The sequence below is a fragment of the Pieris rapae genome, chromosome 2 (genome assembly GCF_905147795.1).
Source record: "Pieris rapae chromosome 2, ilPieRapa1.1, whole genome shotgun sequence".
NCBI classification, from domain to species: Eukaryota; Metazoa; Arthropoda; class Insecta; order Lepidoptera; family Pieridae; genus Pieris; species Pieris rapae.
Window position 1 is genome coordinate 7,635,615 of NC_059510.1, and position 13,738 is coordinate 7,649,352.

At 33.1% G+C, this 13,738-nt stretch overlaps 1 protein-coding gene across 1 annotated transcript; it reads left to right on the plus strand.

Moving 5' to 3' along the window:
• The first annotated feature begins 217 nt into the window (after window positions 1-217).
• Window positions 218-13,611, plus strand: LOC110994027 (erythroid differentiation-related factor 1). The gene is made up of 18 exons (XM_045631196.1): window positions 218-402; window positions 544-725; window positions 877-985; window positions 1,088-1,225; window positions 1,530-1,662; window positions 2,015-2,206; window positions 2,739-2,966; window positions 3,522-3,797; window positions 4,443-4,549; window positions 4,799-4,906; window positions 5,078-5,206; window positions 5,862-6,510; window positions 7,447-7,614; window positions 7,983-8,202; window positions 9,434-9,614; window positions 10,188-10,327; window positions 11,541-11,698; window positions 11,807-13,611. The coding sequence occupies exons 1-18, from the start codon at window positions 361-363 to the stop codon at window positions 12,181-12,183; spliced, it is 3,537 nt and encodes a 1,178-aa protein (XP_045487152.1). The 5' UTR covers window positions 218-360; the 3' UTR covers window positions 12,184-13,611.
• Window positions 13,612-13,738: the final 127 nt, after the last annotated feature.

The following is a 13,738-nucleotide window of genomic DNA, read 5'->3' on the forward strand; positions in this document are numbered from 1 at the left end:
ATTTATGGGCCGGAAAATCGCTTATTTGTTGCGGGGTTTAATTATTTTACAAAACATTATATTTTTTAGTATCTACATGAATTCCTTCTCTAAAAAAATAATATTTTATGTGAACATTTTGAAACCGTATAAAGTGTCATATGATACTTAAATGATTGACAGTGAGTAAGGACACCCAGAATTAAACGTATGTCAAAAAGCGAATGAAAATAGAAAAAACAATAAAAAAACTACAATACCTCGCAATACAAATTTTATTTTACTTGCGATCTGCGTCTAATTCTGTTATTATTTTAAGATTTACAGTTACAACGTTTGTTTTGTTATTTTTAGACGAGCAGCATTGTTTGAAATACTAAAATGGAAGACTACGAAGCCGAAAATGAATTAAAAAGGAACAAGGTAATCCATGTGTTATATTTATATTTTCTATAACAATCTTTCTTTGCATATTGAAAGGTAATTTATTATGAAAACTGATATTGAATTAACAAAATAATATTTTGGCTAATGTAATAGATATATGGCTGTATGTATTTCCAGGACCGCAGTCCATCTCCTGATGTAAAATCGACTGCTGTTGTCAAATACACCGCTTTTCAAAGTCCAGTTGGGTATGCTCGGCTGCAGTGCAACACTGACCTTAATCTCCCTCCCTCCAACTGGGGAGGGATAGATACATATGGTTTGAAACAAATTTTAACAAGGGGTACAGGCTTATCAAGGTAAATATAGGGACTAATTAAAAAAAACATGGTTCATTTCTAAACAAAAATTTTTTTTACCTATAGTGATTAAAATGCTATTTGTTATTTTTATTTAAAAAATAATATTCAAAGAGGTAGCAGAATCTTATTAATATGAAGTGATAATCAGTTTCAGAATGGCACACATGTTTCCTGATTGTGTAGGTGAAGTCGATTTAATATCTGATGCTGAGTGCATCAAAAAATTGCTAAAATTACCTTATCAACCAAATGGAACTGTAAGTAAACATGATTGAAGCACTTAATATAAGTTTTTGACAAAACATACCAGGTTATTAGTTTATATATAACAGTTTCTTAAGATAATCAAAAATTTTCAGGTAAGCATGATGGTGCATAGAGTACAGAACACACTGCTATTGGACGACTTTGATGTTTATGACTACCTGATGAAGTCAGAATGGTCTTGGTTAAAGGATTTCTTCTATGAAAACATAATTAAAACTATGTCTGAGAAGGTACATTACTTATATATAGTAAAGGTTAATTACACATCAGAGTTTCCAGTAGTAAGATTTAGTAAGTTTGAAAATAAAAGACTTTCTTTCACTAGTGAAGATGAAGTTTAACCATATAGACAGGAATATTTTGTATATATTTTTAAATATAAAATATTCCTGCCTTAGACTATGTACCCAATTAAATATTACAAATTTTTACTTGGATACATAGTATAAGGCATAGAAATCTGTTTGCAATTAAATATTCCTACAGAATTTTCACAATAATTTCTAAGGAAATCTAACAGAATGACGTGTGTAGGAACGTATGTCCCTAACTCCTGCAAGAAGTGCAAGTGCATTACAACTGACGCACAAGTTCCTGTCACACAGTCTACTTGAAAGGCCTCAGCCGTTGCCTGCGCCTGTTCCAGACACACCTGATTGGATTTCTGGTTAGTTATTGTACTAACGCCAAATGTAATGCACTATGTCTCAATCATTTATTATTAGAAATTCAATGAAAGTAATAACGTAGCTGTCAGTAATATTATTAATGCTAGTAAAGTTTACCGTAGCATTATGTTAGTTGCATGTTCTACTTTTTTGCAGCACAAAAATGTTATAAACTCTACAGGAATCTTATTTTTGTTATTACATACTCTTATATTGTAATTAAAATAAAATAAAATACGTTTATTTTGGAACATAAGATCATCTTATGTTCCAAAATAAACCTGTAGGCATCCCTAACCCTATTAAACAAGACGAATGTGTAGTTATGTATCATTATCTAAATTAACACAGGTCCGCACCTACCGGAACCAGACTCACGTACAGAAGAATCCCCTGAGGACTCATATAACCGCAATGTTCTTTGGACCTTTGAAGACATTCATATGTTAATAGGCAGCAATCTCCCGATATTTGGCGATAAGGATCGACCATGCGTTAGTTTGAGGCTGAGAGATGCGCGGGAGCCCATCAATGTGTTAACAGGTACACAACTTTTAAACTTTATGTACCTTTACATTGAACATTCTGAAAAGGTTTATATTTGCTATGTTACAAAACTACTAAACATAAGAAGATAGAATACATAATATATCAAAAAAAATTCATGCATTTATGAAAGGAAAGGTTTAATAAAATTATTACATACATAATTACCTGTTCTGTGATTTGAGATGATCTCAGCCAGAAGCAAAGTCTTATCTGTAATCGTATTGTTATTGTATTATTTTCTTTCCTAACCCTCGTAACTACTGATTAGATAAAATGGGAGTTAAAATATTGATTTGCTCTTACAAAAGTAAGTAACCCTAGTGAGGATTGATGCATCTATAATAAAATGATTTTTTTAAATGTTAAACTTATAACAACTTAACTAATATTAACCTTTTGAATATAAATAAAATTAATATTGCATGTAATTCTCTTCAAGGCCAATCAATACATTTAATAGTTAATGTTATTTTATACTTTTTAACTGCTTATTATTTATTATTTTTAAACTTAATTTAAATTTCAGGAATTGACTACTGGTTAGACAATTTAATGTGCAATGTCCCAGAAGTCTTAATGTGTTATCATTTAGACGGCATTGTACAGAAGTATGAGCCAATGAAAACCGAAGATCTGCCTAATATGGAAAACTCTAAGTTTTCACCAAAAGTTATAAGGAATGTCGCCCAGAATATTTTATCCTTTTTGAAGTCCAATGTCACCAAGTCTGGACATACGTACTGGTTGTTTAAAGGTAGGTTTATTAGCTAAGCAATCTATATGACTCAAAACTTAGTGATTAAAAAGAGTGTCGGAATGTTTTTGCCAGTTCTTCTTGCCCGCTAACCGCCCTTGACTTACTTGACTTGACCGCCAATTGCCTTAATTTTTTTTAACGTTCATAAGTAGGTATAACAAGTATACCTATATGAGTAAAGATATTTTAAGTTTGAGTTTTGAGTAAGTCCCTAATTTTCGTACTGAGTTCTAAGTTAAACCCGTTTGCCAAATCTGTCATACATACATACATTACATTCCATATATGTCTTGGTCCAGTTGTAGAACTGATCATTTTATATATCCGTCCATTTCAAAAGATGACTATTTTCGGATTTATATGTACTGAATGTTTGTCCACAAGTCTCAATAATAAACAGATATATAGCTAGAGTTAATTCGGTTGAACGCACTCTCAGAAACAAATGGCTCGAATTCTAAGTCTTGTTTTGTCTATTGATAGAAGAAGTCTATAGTCAATGTACTACTACAAGATTTTATAAAAATGGAGTACAGCAAATGCCCATTTCAGGTCCCCACGATGACGTGGTAAAACTCTACGATCTAACGTCCCTATGTCCCGACAGTCTGGACAATCCGTTTACGACCCCAGTCGCGATGTTATTGTACCGTGTCGCCCGTAACATGAGAATTATGAATCGGACGAGACATGTCCGACAACTTTTGGAACATGTAGTGCAATTGTTGCAAGTGGAAAGATATCCGCAGATTGTCGCTTCGTCCCACTATATGCTGTCCGATTTGTATGTACCGGCGACGACTAATCCGGCTTGCCCGGATTTTAAAGGTTAGTAAAATTAAGCATTATTTAAAAAGTATGATACAACAAAGGACAAAAAATGTATTAGAATTGGATGATTTTGGTAATTTTAATTTAAAAAAGTTTTCTTTTAAGATTTTAATTTACTTAATTTTATTGTTGTTATTATTATTATTTGCCTCATTCTTGAGTATCCTCGGCTGTGCACCAATGGACTTTCCTATGTGGGATTTTATCATTCGCTCGAACGATGAAGGAAAACATTGTAAGGAAACTGGCTTGCTTTAGACCCGAAAAGTCGACGGCGTGTATCAGGCAAAGGAGGCTGATCACCTACTTGCCTATTAGATTAAGAAATGAACATGAAACATACAGAAATCTGAGGCTCGGATCTAAAAAATATAACCACTCGTTTATTGAAAAACATTTTTTTTTCGGATTATAATTATGTATTATTTTAAATTATTGTATTTAAACTTATAATTATTTAGACATAATTTTAAATTTAAACCGACGTTTTGCGTGCTTTACAGCGTGCGTGGTCACGGTGACTGAAGACAAAGGTGTTAAATGTCAAAAAGTATTACAGCTGTAGAAAATGTTGTAGAAAATGTTAATAAAAGACAATACCACTCGTTTATTATTTGTTAATTATTATTGTGATGTTTTTAGATGAAATTCTAGAGCCGGACGACGATTCCGATTTCGGAAACTCAGCTGAGTTTAATGATAACGTTGATGGAAATAGTGAGGGAGACACAGAGAATGAAGAGAAAGAGGTAATTTTCTTCTTTACAATATAAATGGAAATACAATAAAAATGAGATAATTTCGTGATAAAACAACAACAATCCCAATTTGTAAACAAAAGAACGGATTCCTTAGAAAGTTAGGTACGTTTGATGCCAAAACTCGAGTTTATTAAGAGCATAAATGGGTTTCTTAATCAAAATAGCATCCCAGTTAGAAAAATTAAATATGTCTTTATATTATATTATATTATAATCTTTAAAAAAAATTTTAAACAGGAGAAGAAAACTGAGGACAATTTAGAGGCAAAGGGAGACAGTCTCGCGTTACAAGTGAGAGGTCTGACACTAAAGGATACGGGGAACAAGAACACACAACATAGTGGTGTAAGATTTTTTTTGATAATTTTCACATATATTATATATTTATATTATGTAACTTAAAAAAATTTCTATATTTTCTGATTTTAATGCTCTGTTTAAATTGAATAAAAATCTTCTCATTTCGAAATAGACTTTGATACAGTATTAAATATTGTATATGTTTTTTTTTCTTAGAGTGGAAAAGAGAAAGAGTCGGCCAGTTCCGGTCTGGGCGTAGAAGTTCCGGATAGATGTGGCCGGGCATTGTCACATGCACTCAAAGGGTTATCAGCCCTTCATCATCTTACTATTGATAAGGCCAAGGTGAGCTTTAAGGGTTTTATTAGCAATGAAATTAAAATTGATAGGTATGTTTATTAAGAACTGTTTGATTTTTTCTTGTTTTCAATATTTGTTACGCTTAAACTCTGTTATTGTAAAACAAAGTGAGTCGAAATTTAATAGTTATGAATAGAATTTGATTATTTCGTGAAGTTTACGCACTGAAAAATAATAATGTCAGGGCATCAGATTTCTAAATCTTTTTCATGATCATTTGACATAGAAGTGGTCAGCCTCTTGTGCCTGACACACGCCATCGACTTTTCGGGTCTAAAGCAAGCCGGTTTCCTCATGATGTTTTCCTTCACCATTCGAGCGAATGTTAAATGCGCACATATATACATATGTTCGACTTAGGGTCCTTCAAGAAAAAAGCGTACCAATTCTTAAAAGGCCGGCAATGCACTCGCGAGCACTCTGGCATTGAGAGTGTCCATGGGCGGCGGTATCACTTAACATCAGGTGAGCCTCCTGCCCGTTTGCCGCCCTGTTCTTTATAAAAAAAAAACATAGAAAGGCCATTGGTTCTCAACCGGTAATCGAACGACCATTGAAGGCACCCTGAAGCCTAAATTTAGCTAGTGCTTAGGTTAGTTATGTTATCCTTTGTAAATAAAGTTATGACACATTTTCATAGGAAGAGGAACGCGAGCGTCTCAAAGAGCAAATAATCAACGAAGAGCAGCACCCAAAAATGGCTAACCCATTCGAGCCGATCAAAATGGACTATCAGCCAATGAACAAGAAAAAAGAACCAAAAGAACACGTATCAAGAAGCAGACGCCGGAGACGCGAAAGAAAACATTCAGAGAAAACTGGGAATTACCTAATCGAAGCCAATTCGAATGTTGATAAAAACGCGATTCTAATACGCAAAGAGAACAACACATATCCAACATGGCATGAGCCGAATAGGGATGACAATTTCGCCTGGAAACTTCATTTGAAGACGTTGTTGTATGAGAAAATATGTCTCGCATACGCAACCCTAGCGGAATATAGTTACGCCCACGAACAATATGGGTTCTCTTTGAAATACATAGAACTTGCCAGCAAATGTCAGAAATTGTTGGGCAGTATGATAATCAAAAGTCGAGTCGTGGATGCGTCATGTCTTATTGGAAGGATTGGGGATAATTTCTTTCAGCTCAGCAAACATTGGTCCAATCTGGAACAGTATCAGAAGCAGTTCGAGATGGATCACGATATCGATAAGAAAATTCGACATGAGATTGAGAGTGATTTGGTTGATGAGACTGATGTTGTGTGTAACGATTTCGATTTGGGTGAGTTTATATATTTATATAATTACTAGCGGATCCGACAGACGTTGTTCTGTCTACACGTCTTTAATTTCAAAATTTCAATTTTTAATAAGCCATTTTGATGAAAATTATTATTCAAATGTTATGACAATATCTAACGATCCAGCACATGGTCACACACGATATAACACAATGATAAGAAAACTTTTTTTAAATTTCGGGACAGACTAAAATTAAAATTCGAATATTATTTAAAATTTGACACTGCGCCGCGCCGTCTGTCGGATCCAATGTAAAACATTCCAAAATCAACAACAACTAATAAATTGAAAATTTATTAAAAAAACATTGTCCAGCGGACAAAATTGTGAATCTAAACCATTCCCAGATCCCCTTGAACACACACAAAAAATTTCGTCTAAATCGGTCCAGTCGTTTAGGAGGAGTTCAGTCACATACACACGCACACAAGAAATATATATATTAAGATAATATAAATCCCGGATGCTCGTTTCTAGAGATATTTTTTATTTCTTTTGGGAATTACTGCACTATGGAATCGTCTCCCGGCCACTTCCCGAATGTTTCCTCCCTCAAAGGCAGGCAACGCACCTGCTTAAATGCGGCTGCGATGGCTGAACTTTTTGGACTTCCCTTTGGCTGGATTGCCAATATTCTATAAAATTATATTTTTTGTTTATTCTTATATACTTATAAAGAATATAATCTTCAACTTCTCTTGTGAAGATATTTTTTTATATTTAACCTTTTGTTAAATATACAATCAAATATGTTTGTTCTGCTTTTTTATAGTCAAATTATATTAATAATATATGAAATTGTTCATCGTTTGAAAACTGGCTAAAAACTCCGCGTTTTTTTATCACCGCCGATTTTTTACGAAATAATAAAAAACATAAGTTTAGGCTATATACTTATTAAATTTTCAAATTACAGATATATCCCTACCATTAAGCGATCTAGAAGCAATGAAGTCGTCGTGCGCGTACTACCGAAGGGCGAGTGACGCGGTGCCGGGTGGCGCGCACAAGCGAGACGAATTGCAACGACGCCTGGCCTCAGTTTGCAACGAACTCGCAGTCAGATATATGAACGATGGACAACGTATGTTACACTTTACCATTGGTTTTTTTGATAAATTATATTTTTTATTGCACCTAAAATCTAATTTATCCAGGCCAAATAGTAATTAATTGAATTTAAATATTAGTCACATGTGTCAATATTTAAATTTATATAACACAAATTCAATTAATTACGTCAATAACAATAAAAACTTGTTTTTTTGGTCAGGTTTGTTGTAAGGGTTACAACAAACCTGACCAAAAAAACAAAGTCGTTTATTAATGATGATTAGTTCTAGCCAACAAAAACTAGTCAAATTTAAATTGTAATTTGGGATCCTAATTTTTTGGACACCAGTTCGGAAATGAGGTTTTTTAATGTTGTTTAAAAATTCCATTTATTTTTAGAAATCTACATGAAATATGCAGAAGAAGTTGGCGAAAACTCATCATTTCCAAAAGACATTCGTGACCAGTTAAAATCCCTTTCGCATATGTCTGCGGAGTGCTTAGACGAGGCCACGGCCATATTCGAATCGGTGAAGGACGTTCCGAATTTGGCACTTTTGTACTGTAATAAGGCGAGATACATGAGATTCAAGGCGCATTGTGATAGAGACGGGACTACGTAAGTTTTACATTTTTTTTCAGCTAATAAATACGATAAAAGTGATAAAATAATTTAAAAATTTTCAATAACTTTTCATATTAGGGTTGCCTGGAAGAAATCGCTTGTGAGCGATAAGGCCGCTCGTTGCCTTATATCTTTTGTAACTGTTTTTTTTTATTTTTGTGATGTGTATGCTTTTGTATAAGGTAATAAAGGATAAATAAATAAAATATGTGTTTAACGTGGGCCCCAGATGGGGCGCCAATTCAGCGGCTAGATTTTGCCGTATGGGTGGTTAAAATAAAATAAAACCGATGACTATGAGAATAATGACACACACATACACAAACACACACGTACACATACACCATGTGGTTTCCTTATAATTAATATAGTTGTCTATTCTTTACATATAATCATTTTGTCGATCCGAAGTGGTAAAGGCCTGATGACCTGTAACACAGGTGCACAACCTTTAACAGGCATCAGTCTCACTTAAGCAATAGCAGTGCTCCAAAGAAGAATGACAATTATTGTATATGTTTTTGTGAGAAATAAAATAAATATATTATTAAAAAAAATAAAAATAAAAAAATAAGACGAGTTGCTCGGTGCACGTCTGCCATGGGCGTAACCAACCGTATTGCCACTTTAAGATATGCGGGCGCATGCGTGGAACATACTTAAATGTTTTGCGTACTCCAAGACAGAAATTTCAAATAACGGCGCTAAAGAGGGGATTCATAGTTGGCCGTTACACGCGTCATAGAATCGAGTAAATAGCGTAGGCTTTTATTTTTTATTTATTAAATTTATCTTAATGTGCGGGATAAAATTCTGTTATGGTGCGAGACCTTATTTAGGTTTAAAATTCGTGAACTTGACATAATTCGGTGTGGTCTTTCAATTAGTATAAAAATATACGGGTATTTTAATTTTAATAGTTATTTATTTACATTTTAATTTTAATAGTTGTTTAGTTATTTATTTATATACATTTTTTTGGTATTGAAATTTCTAAGGGTTACATAGTACCGGTACAGCTCATGGAATAATTCATGATACCAAATCATTTACAGTCTTTGAGAAAATAAAATCTCAGTAGTTATGCGAAGTAATATAATTCTTATATTCCACGCCTCATTTATCCAAAAATACATACTTTAACTTTCATATTAATTAATCGCTGTAAGCACTGCAACGACTAATTACATTGTAAATATCTGTAACTGGAGATGTAAATTTTTAGATCTGAAAAACGTAGCCTATACAGTAAAGCCGAAGACCTGTACATGGATGCCCTGAAGATGTTAGGTCCTCGTGAGAATTGTGGAGCATCAGCGGTTTGGGATCTGGTATCTTGGGAACTCTCGTGTCATCTCTATACTAAGGCTGTATCGATGCAGGACTTTCCGGACTTGTATGGATGTGTAAGTACTAGAGATTTATCAATTTAAACATTATTTACCTTGGACACATAAATACTCTTTTGACCATAGACAACACACGTAGGGACTAAAAATATATGAGTAGTACAAAATGTTTATATTTTCATTTGTTTGTAAAAATAAAAGAAACGGTATAGTTTAAAAATAATTCATTCAAATCATATGACATTTCACACATTATGACAGGTTTTGTATACTTATGAACGTCAAAAAATAAAAGAAAATTTCAAATCAAGGAAATAAAAGAGATGAGAGAGAACACATAATTGAAACGCTTTGGCGCTCTTACACACAAGTATTCAGTATTTTTACCTACTTACATAGTAATGATAATAATTAAAATTTTCATAGTAATGATAAAAAACACTCTTTACTATAAACGTAATATTGTTACATTATTGACATAACATGACGTTTCGAGTGCTTTTCACCAATTGTAGTCGGCGATATGCTGCCATACCAAGTCATCAGATATTTGTGTGAAATAAATTCATGTTTGTATTTGTTAAAAAAAAAAATAACACGTCCAAACCAAAAATTAATTTAAATTTTTAGGAAGTGATGGAAGTAGCCGAAGCATTCAAACACGCGCTCAAGTATTGTCTTCTAAGCCCTGGTCCAAGGCAGTATCTTTACCAGTTTAGAGCCGCCATGATTTATCACCGGTTGGGATCGTTGTACCACTCACAATTCAGGTATGTACCATTAATTAATGACAAGCAACATAAACCGTTTTTTTCGCACCGCGTTTCCGTTATGCAAGTACATGCATGTATGACGTCACACTTGTGTGCGTGTGTGTGAGTTGAATTGGAAACACGACTTAGTTCAACTTGCAGTTTGCATACAAGTGTTTAGTGGCATAGTGGCTTAAAAGCTAGTTGATGTACTTAGGGTAGAAAATTAAACACTTTAATGATGACTTGATTCGCTATAATTCACTTCACTGATTATACGTAAACTCTATAATTTCAAATTTGAACATAGGAATTTCCCTTGCGATGTGTTACAACCTCTTTTATAATCTATTCACTACTTCGACCCGACCATCACTTCGGGTAGTTGTTCGAGTCAATTCGTAACAATTCGTAAACAACCGAACGAGTCAAATGAGTAACTATTGCACATGCGCACTTGTAGCAAGATTCTTAAGAAATGTTTAGAATTTAATTAAGTAAATATTAAAAGCTATAACATGATACAAGTTTGTTCTCCTAGTTGTACAGTGTTTATCATGAGTAGAAGACTTGCTGTGGTAAATATTAAAATTAAAATATCGTTGTTTTCTTTGTATCCCGCAAATGAACTGTCTTGAGTGTAATACGTACAAGTTTGAACCTAATTGCATGCAAGTTACAATTTGTATGCAAGTCACTTGCATAACGCGGCCTTACGGTTCTCATCTGGTTCTTAACTCATGTGATCTTATAGCTTTATATATATTTCTTTTATTTACAATATACTTTTACAAAGGCTTTACTTACACTCCTAATTTTTACTATAATTATTTTTGTGGCTGAGGCTCAACTAACTGTTGGGGTCTCTGTTAAAATGACTAGTGCTTGCAATAGTCTGCTTCACAACACACACGTATTACACACTTAAAACGTACGTTGTTCTTTGAAGGAAAAATATATTATTTTTCTTTTTTTTTTTGATTATTAGCATTTGTGTGTTTCGTTAGTAATAATTGTTATGTCTATGCTCCTGGTCATAATACTCTTTATCATTTTTCAAAATTTGAATTAGGAATCAGAACGACTTTATAATAACGTACAGAATATAAAAAAAAAGATAATTTTTAGGTGAAGTAACGGAGATATAATCTTTAAATTTTCTTTTGTCTGTATAGCCTATATGTAGTTCTTAATTTAAATGTACAAAGCCTTTTTTAAAATTATTCTATAGATTAACGACAGAGGACGGACCCAAACGGCGTACGTTATTGAATGCAACTTGCACGAGTTACCAAGAGGCATCTGTTCGTTTCGCGGCGCTGGAGGACATCTTTATGTTCCTCGCAGTGAGGTTGGAACACGTGGCTGCTATGGAAGGGCACGCACAAAGTAAGACATTTAATATCTTTAAAAAAAAAGATAGAGTTTCGATCCCTCGGGAAACAGGTAATGGAAAACATGTAATTTTTTTTTACAGACTATCATTTTTTTTTTCAGTATCTCCAAACGTCAAACTAAAGTCCTACCAAACTGCTTTAGAACTCTTACAACAGTCGTACTCCGTCTTGTGGCTATTAAAAAATCGCGATCCCGATGAAAAAGACACAAGAACTGAGGAGTGTGATGAGAAATCGCTCAAAAATGAACATGGCCTGGTCTCATTATTCGAAAACAGACTACATCACATATTAAAGAATATTATTCAGTATTGTCGATCGAAGACTAACAAAGACTATGAAAAAATGACAGATATGTACAAGAAATTGTATTGTGCTAGTTTGAAAATTGTTAAAAATGACGATATGAGATTGTACGCGGCGAGTATTTGTGGTGTTTTAAATATTATGGATGATATTGCTAGGGAATATGCGTAAATTAACTGCAAAAATATTTCTAGCCAAAACGCATCTGTACGGTCGTAGCAATGTCAAATTTTATTCTCCTGTTACGAACCAATAACTAACCTTTAATGCGTATAAAGACATTGAAATCTGTAGTAATGATTATGAGAGGTAGCAAGAGTTTTACAATAGTTGTGTCATTTATTCGTATAATTTCAATATTTGCAGCTAGCAATTTTACATAAATACAATGTGTTGCCACCCTTATTCATCAACGTTAATCCTTTCTTTCGCCCTTTTCTGTCAACTGGTGTCTACGCTTTGATAAAAAGAGACAAACGATTAGTTTTAGGTACATAAACCCCTTTACCTACAGTGTTTGTTCGTGCTTTCACTGTTGCATTTACTTAATTTTAAATTCGTGATAGAAGGAGCATGCTCAACTCACTATAAAAATGTTTTTTTTATTAATATCGTTTCTACTGTGTCTCTAAAACTTCTTATTATTATATAATTATATCTAAAGTCTTATTTATAATGTGGTCTCTTGTTCGTTCTAGTTATGTATTATAGTATGGTTTCCATTGTTTATATATGAAATCAGTATCGCATCTATGTTTACAAAAGTAATATTAATCCTTTTTTATTTATTTTAAAACAAATCATATATAAAAGATTTCTCGTTTATAGACATAAAAGACTTTCGTAGAAATGACAACCTTTTTGAAGTGGGTGGGTGGAAATTTACATTTACGATTTCGAAAAACAGTTATTTTGACAGTCGTAAGAGGACATAACTGAACTTAAGTTTTTGACGGGTAGTCAAATTCAAGATTTAGCGCTAAGTATGACTATATCAAAAATGTCTTGAATTTGACATATCCCTGCATCTTACTCTAAAACCAACACATGGACACTATATGTTTGTATTGTATTAAGGCGGTGTTTTTTGTTGTTAGTCAATGCTCGACTGTATAATAAATAATTATATAGTAAAATAAATTAAAAAAAAACAGGTATTTCGGTGTGTTGTGTTTACATGGAAGTAAAGAATCGGTTTTATAAGTAATCAAATTTCATTATTTAGATTAAGTCGATTACTTTACCATATATTTTAAGGCTATAAAGGCTACCATGACGTTTCTTAAATCAGTCGTTTGATAAACGGGCATTAAATATCGTATTTGAGTTGCACCGTCCTTTACATGTAATTAGTGGGTGTTAGAACTTTTCATTGGATGACTTTTAAGAACAGCTCTTAGTAGTTATTATCATCTTTTTTAGTGTATAAAACTAACCAAGGAGGCAATCGTCCCCGTATCTTGTATATACATAAGATATGGGGACGCAATAATCTGCAGTGTATAATGGTATAAGTCATATTTAAACATTAAGAAGTCTCGTAATTGATAAGATTGGACTGATTTGTTGTGTAAATACATTATTAAAATATTTTCCTTATTGGATGTTTCATTTGAGCAATTCCATGTAAAAATTTCTATCTTTACTCTTTATATCCCATCCATTTACTCTTTCGATGCTGTATTAGTCGGTTCATGACTAATATTATAGTGATTATATAATCACT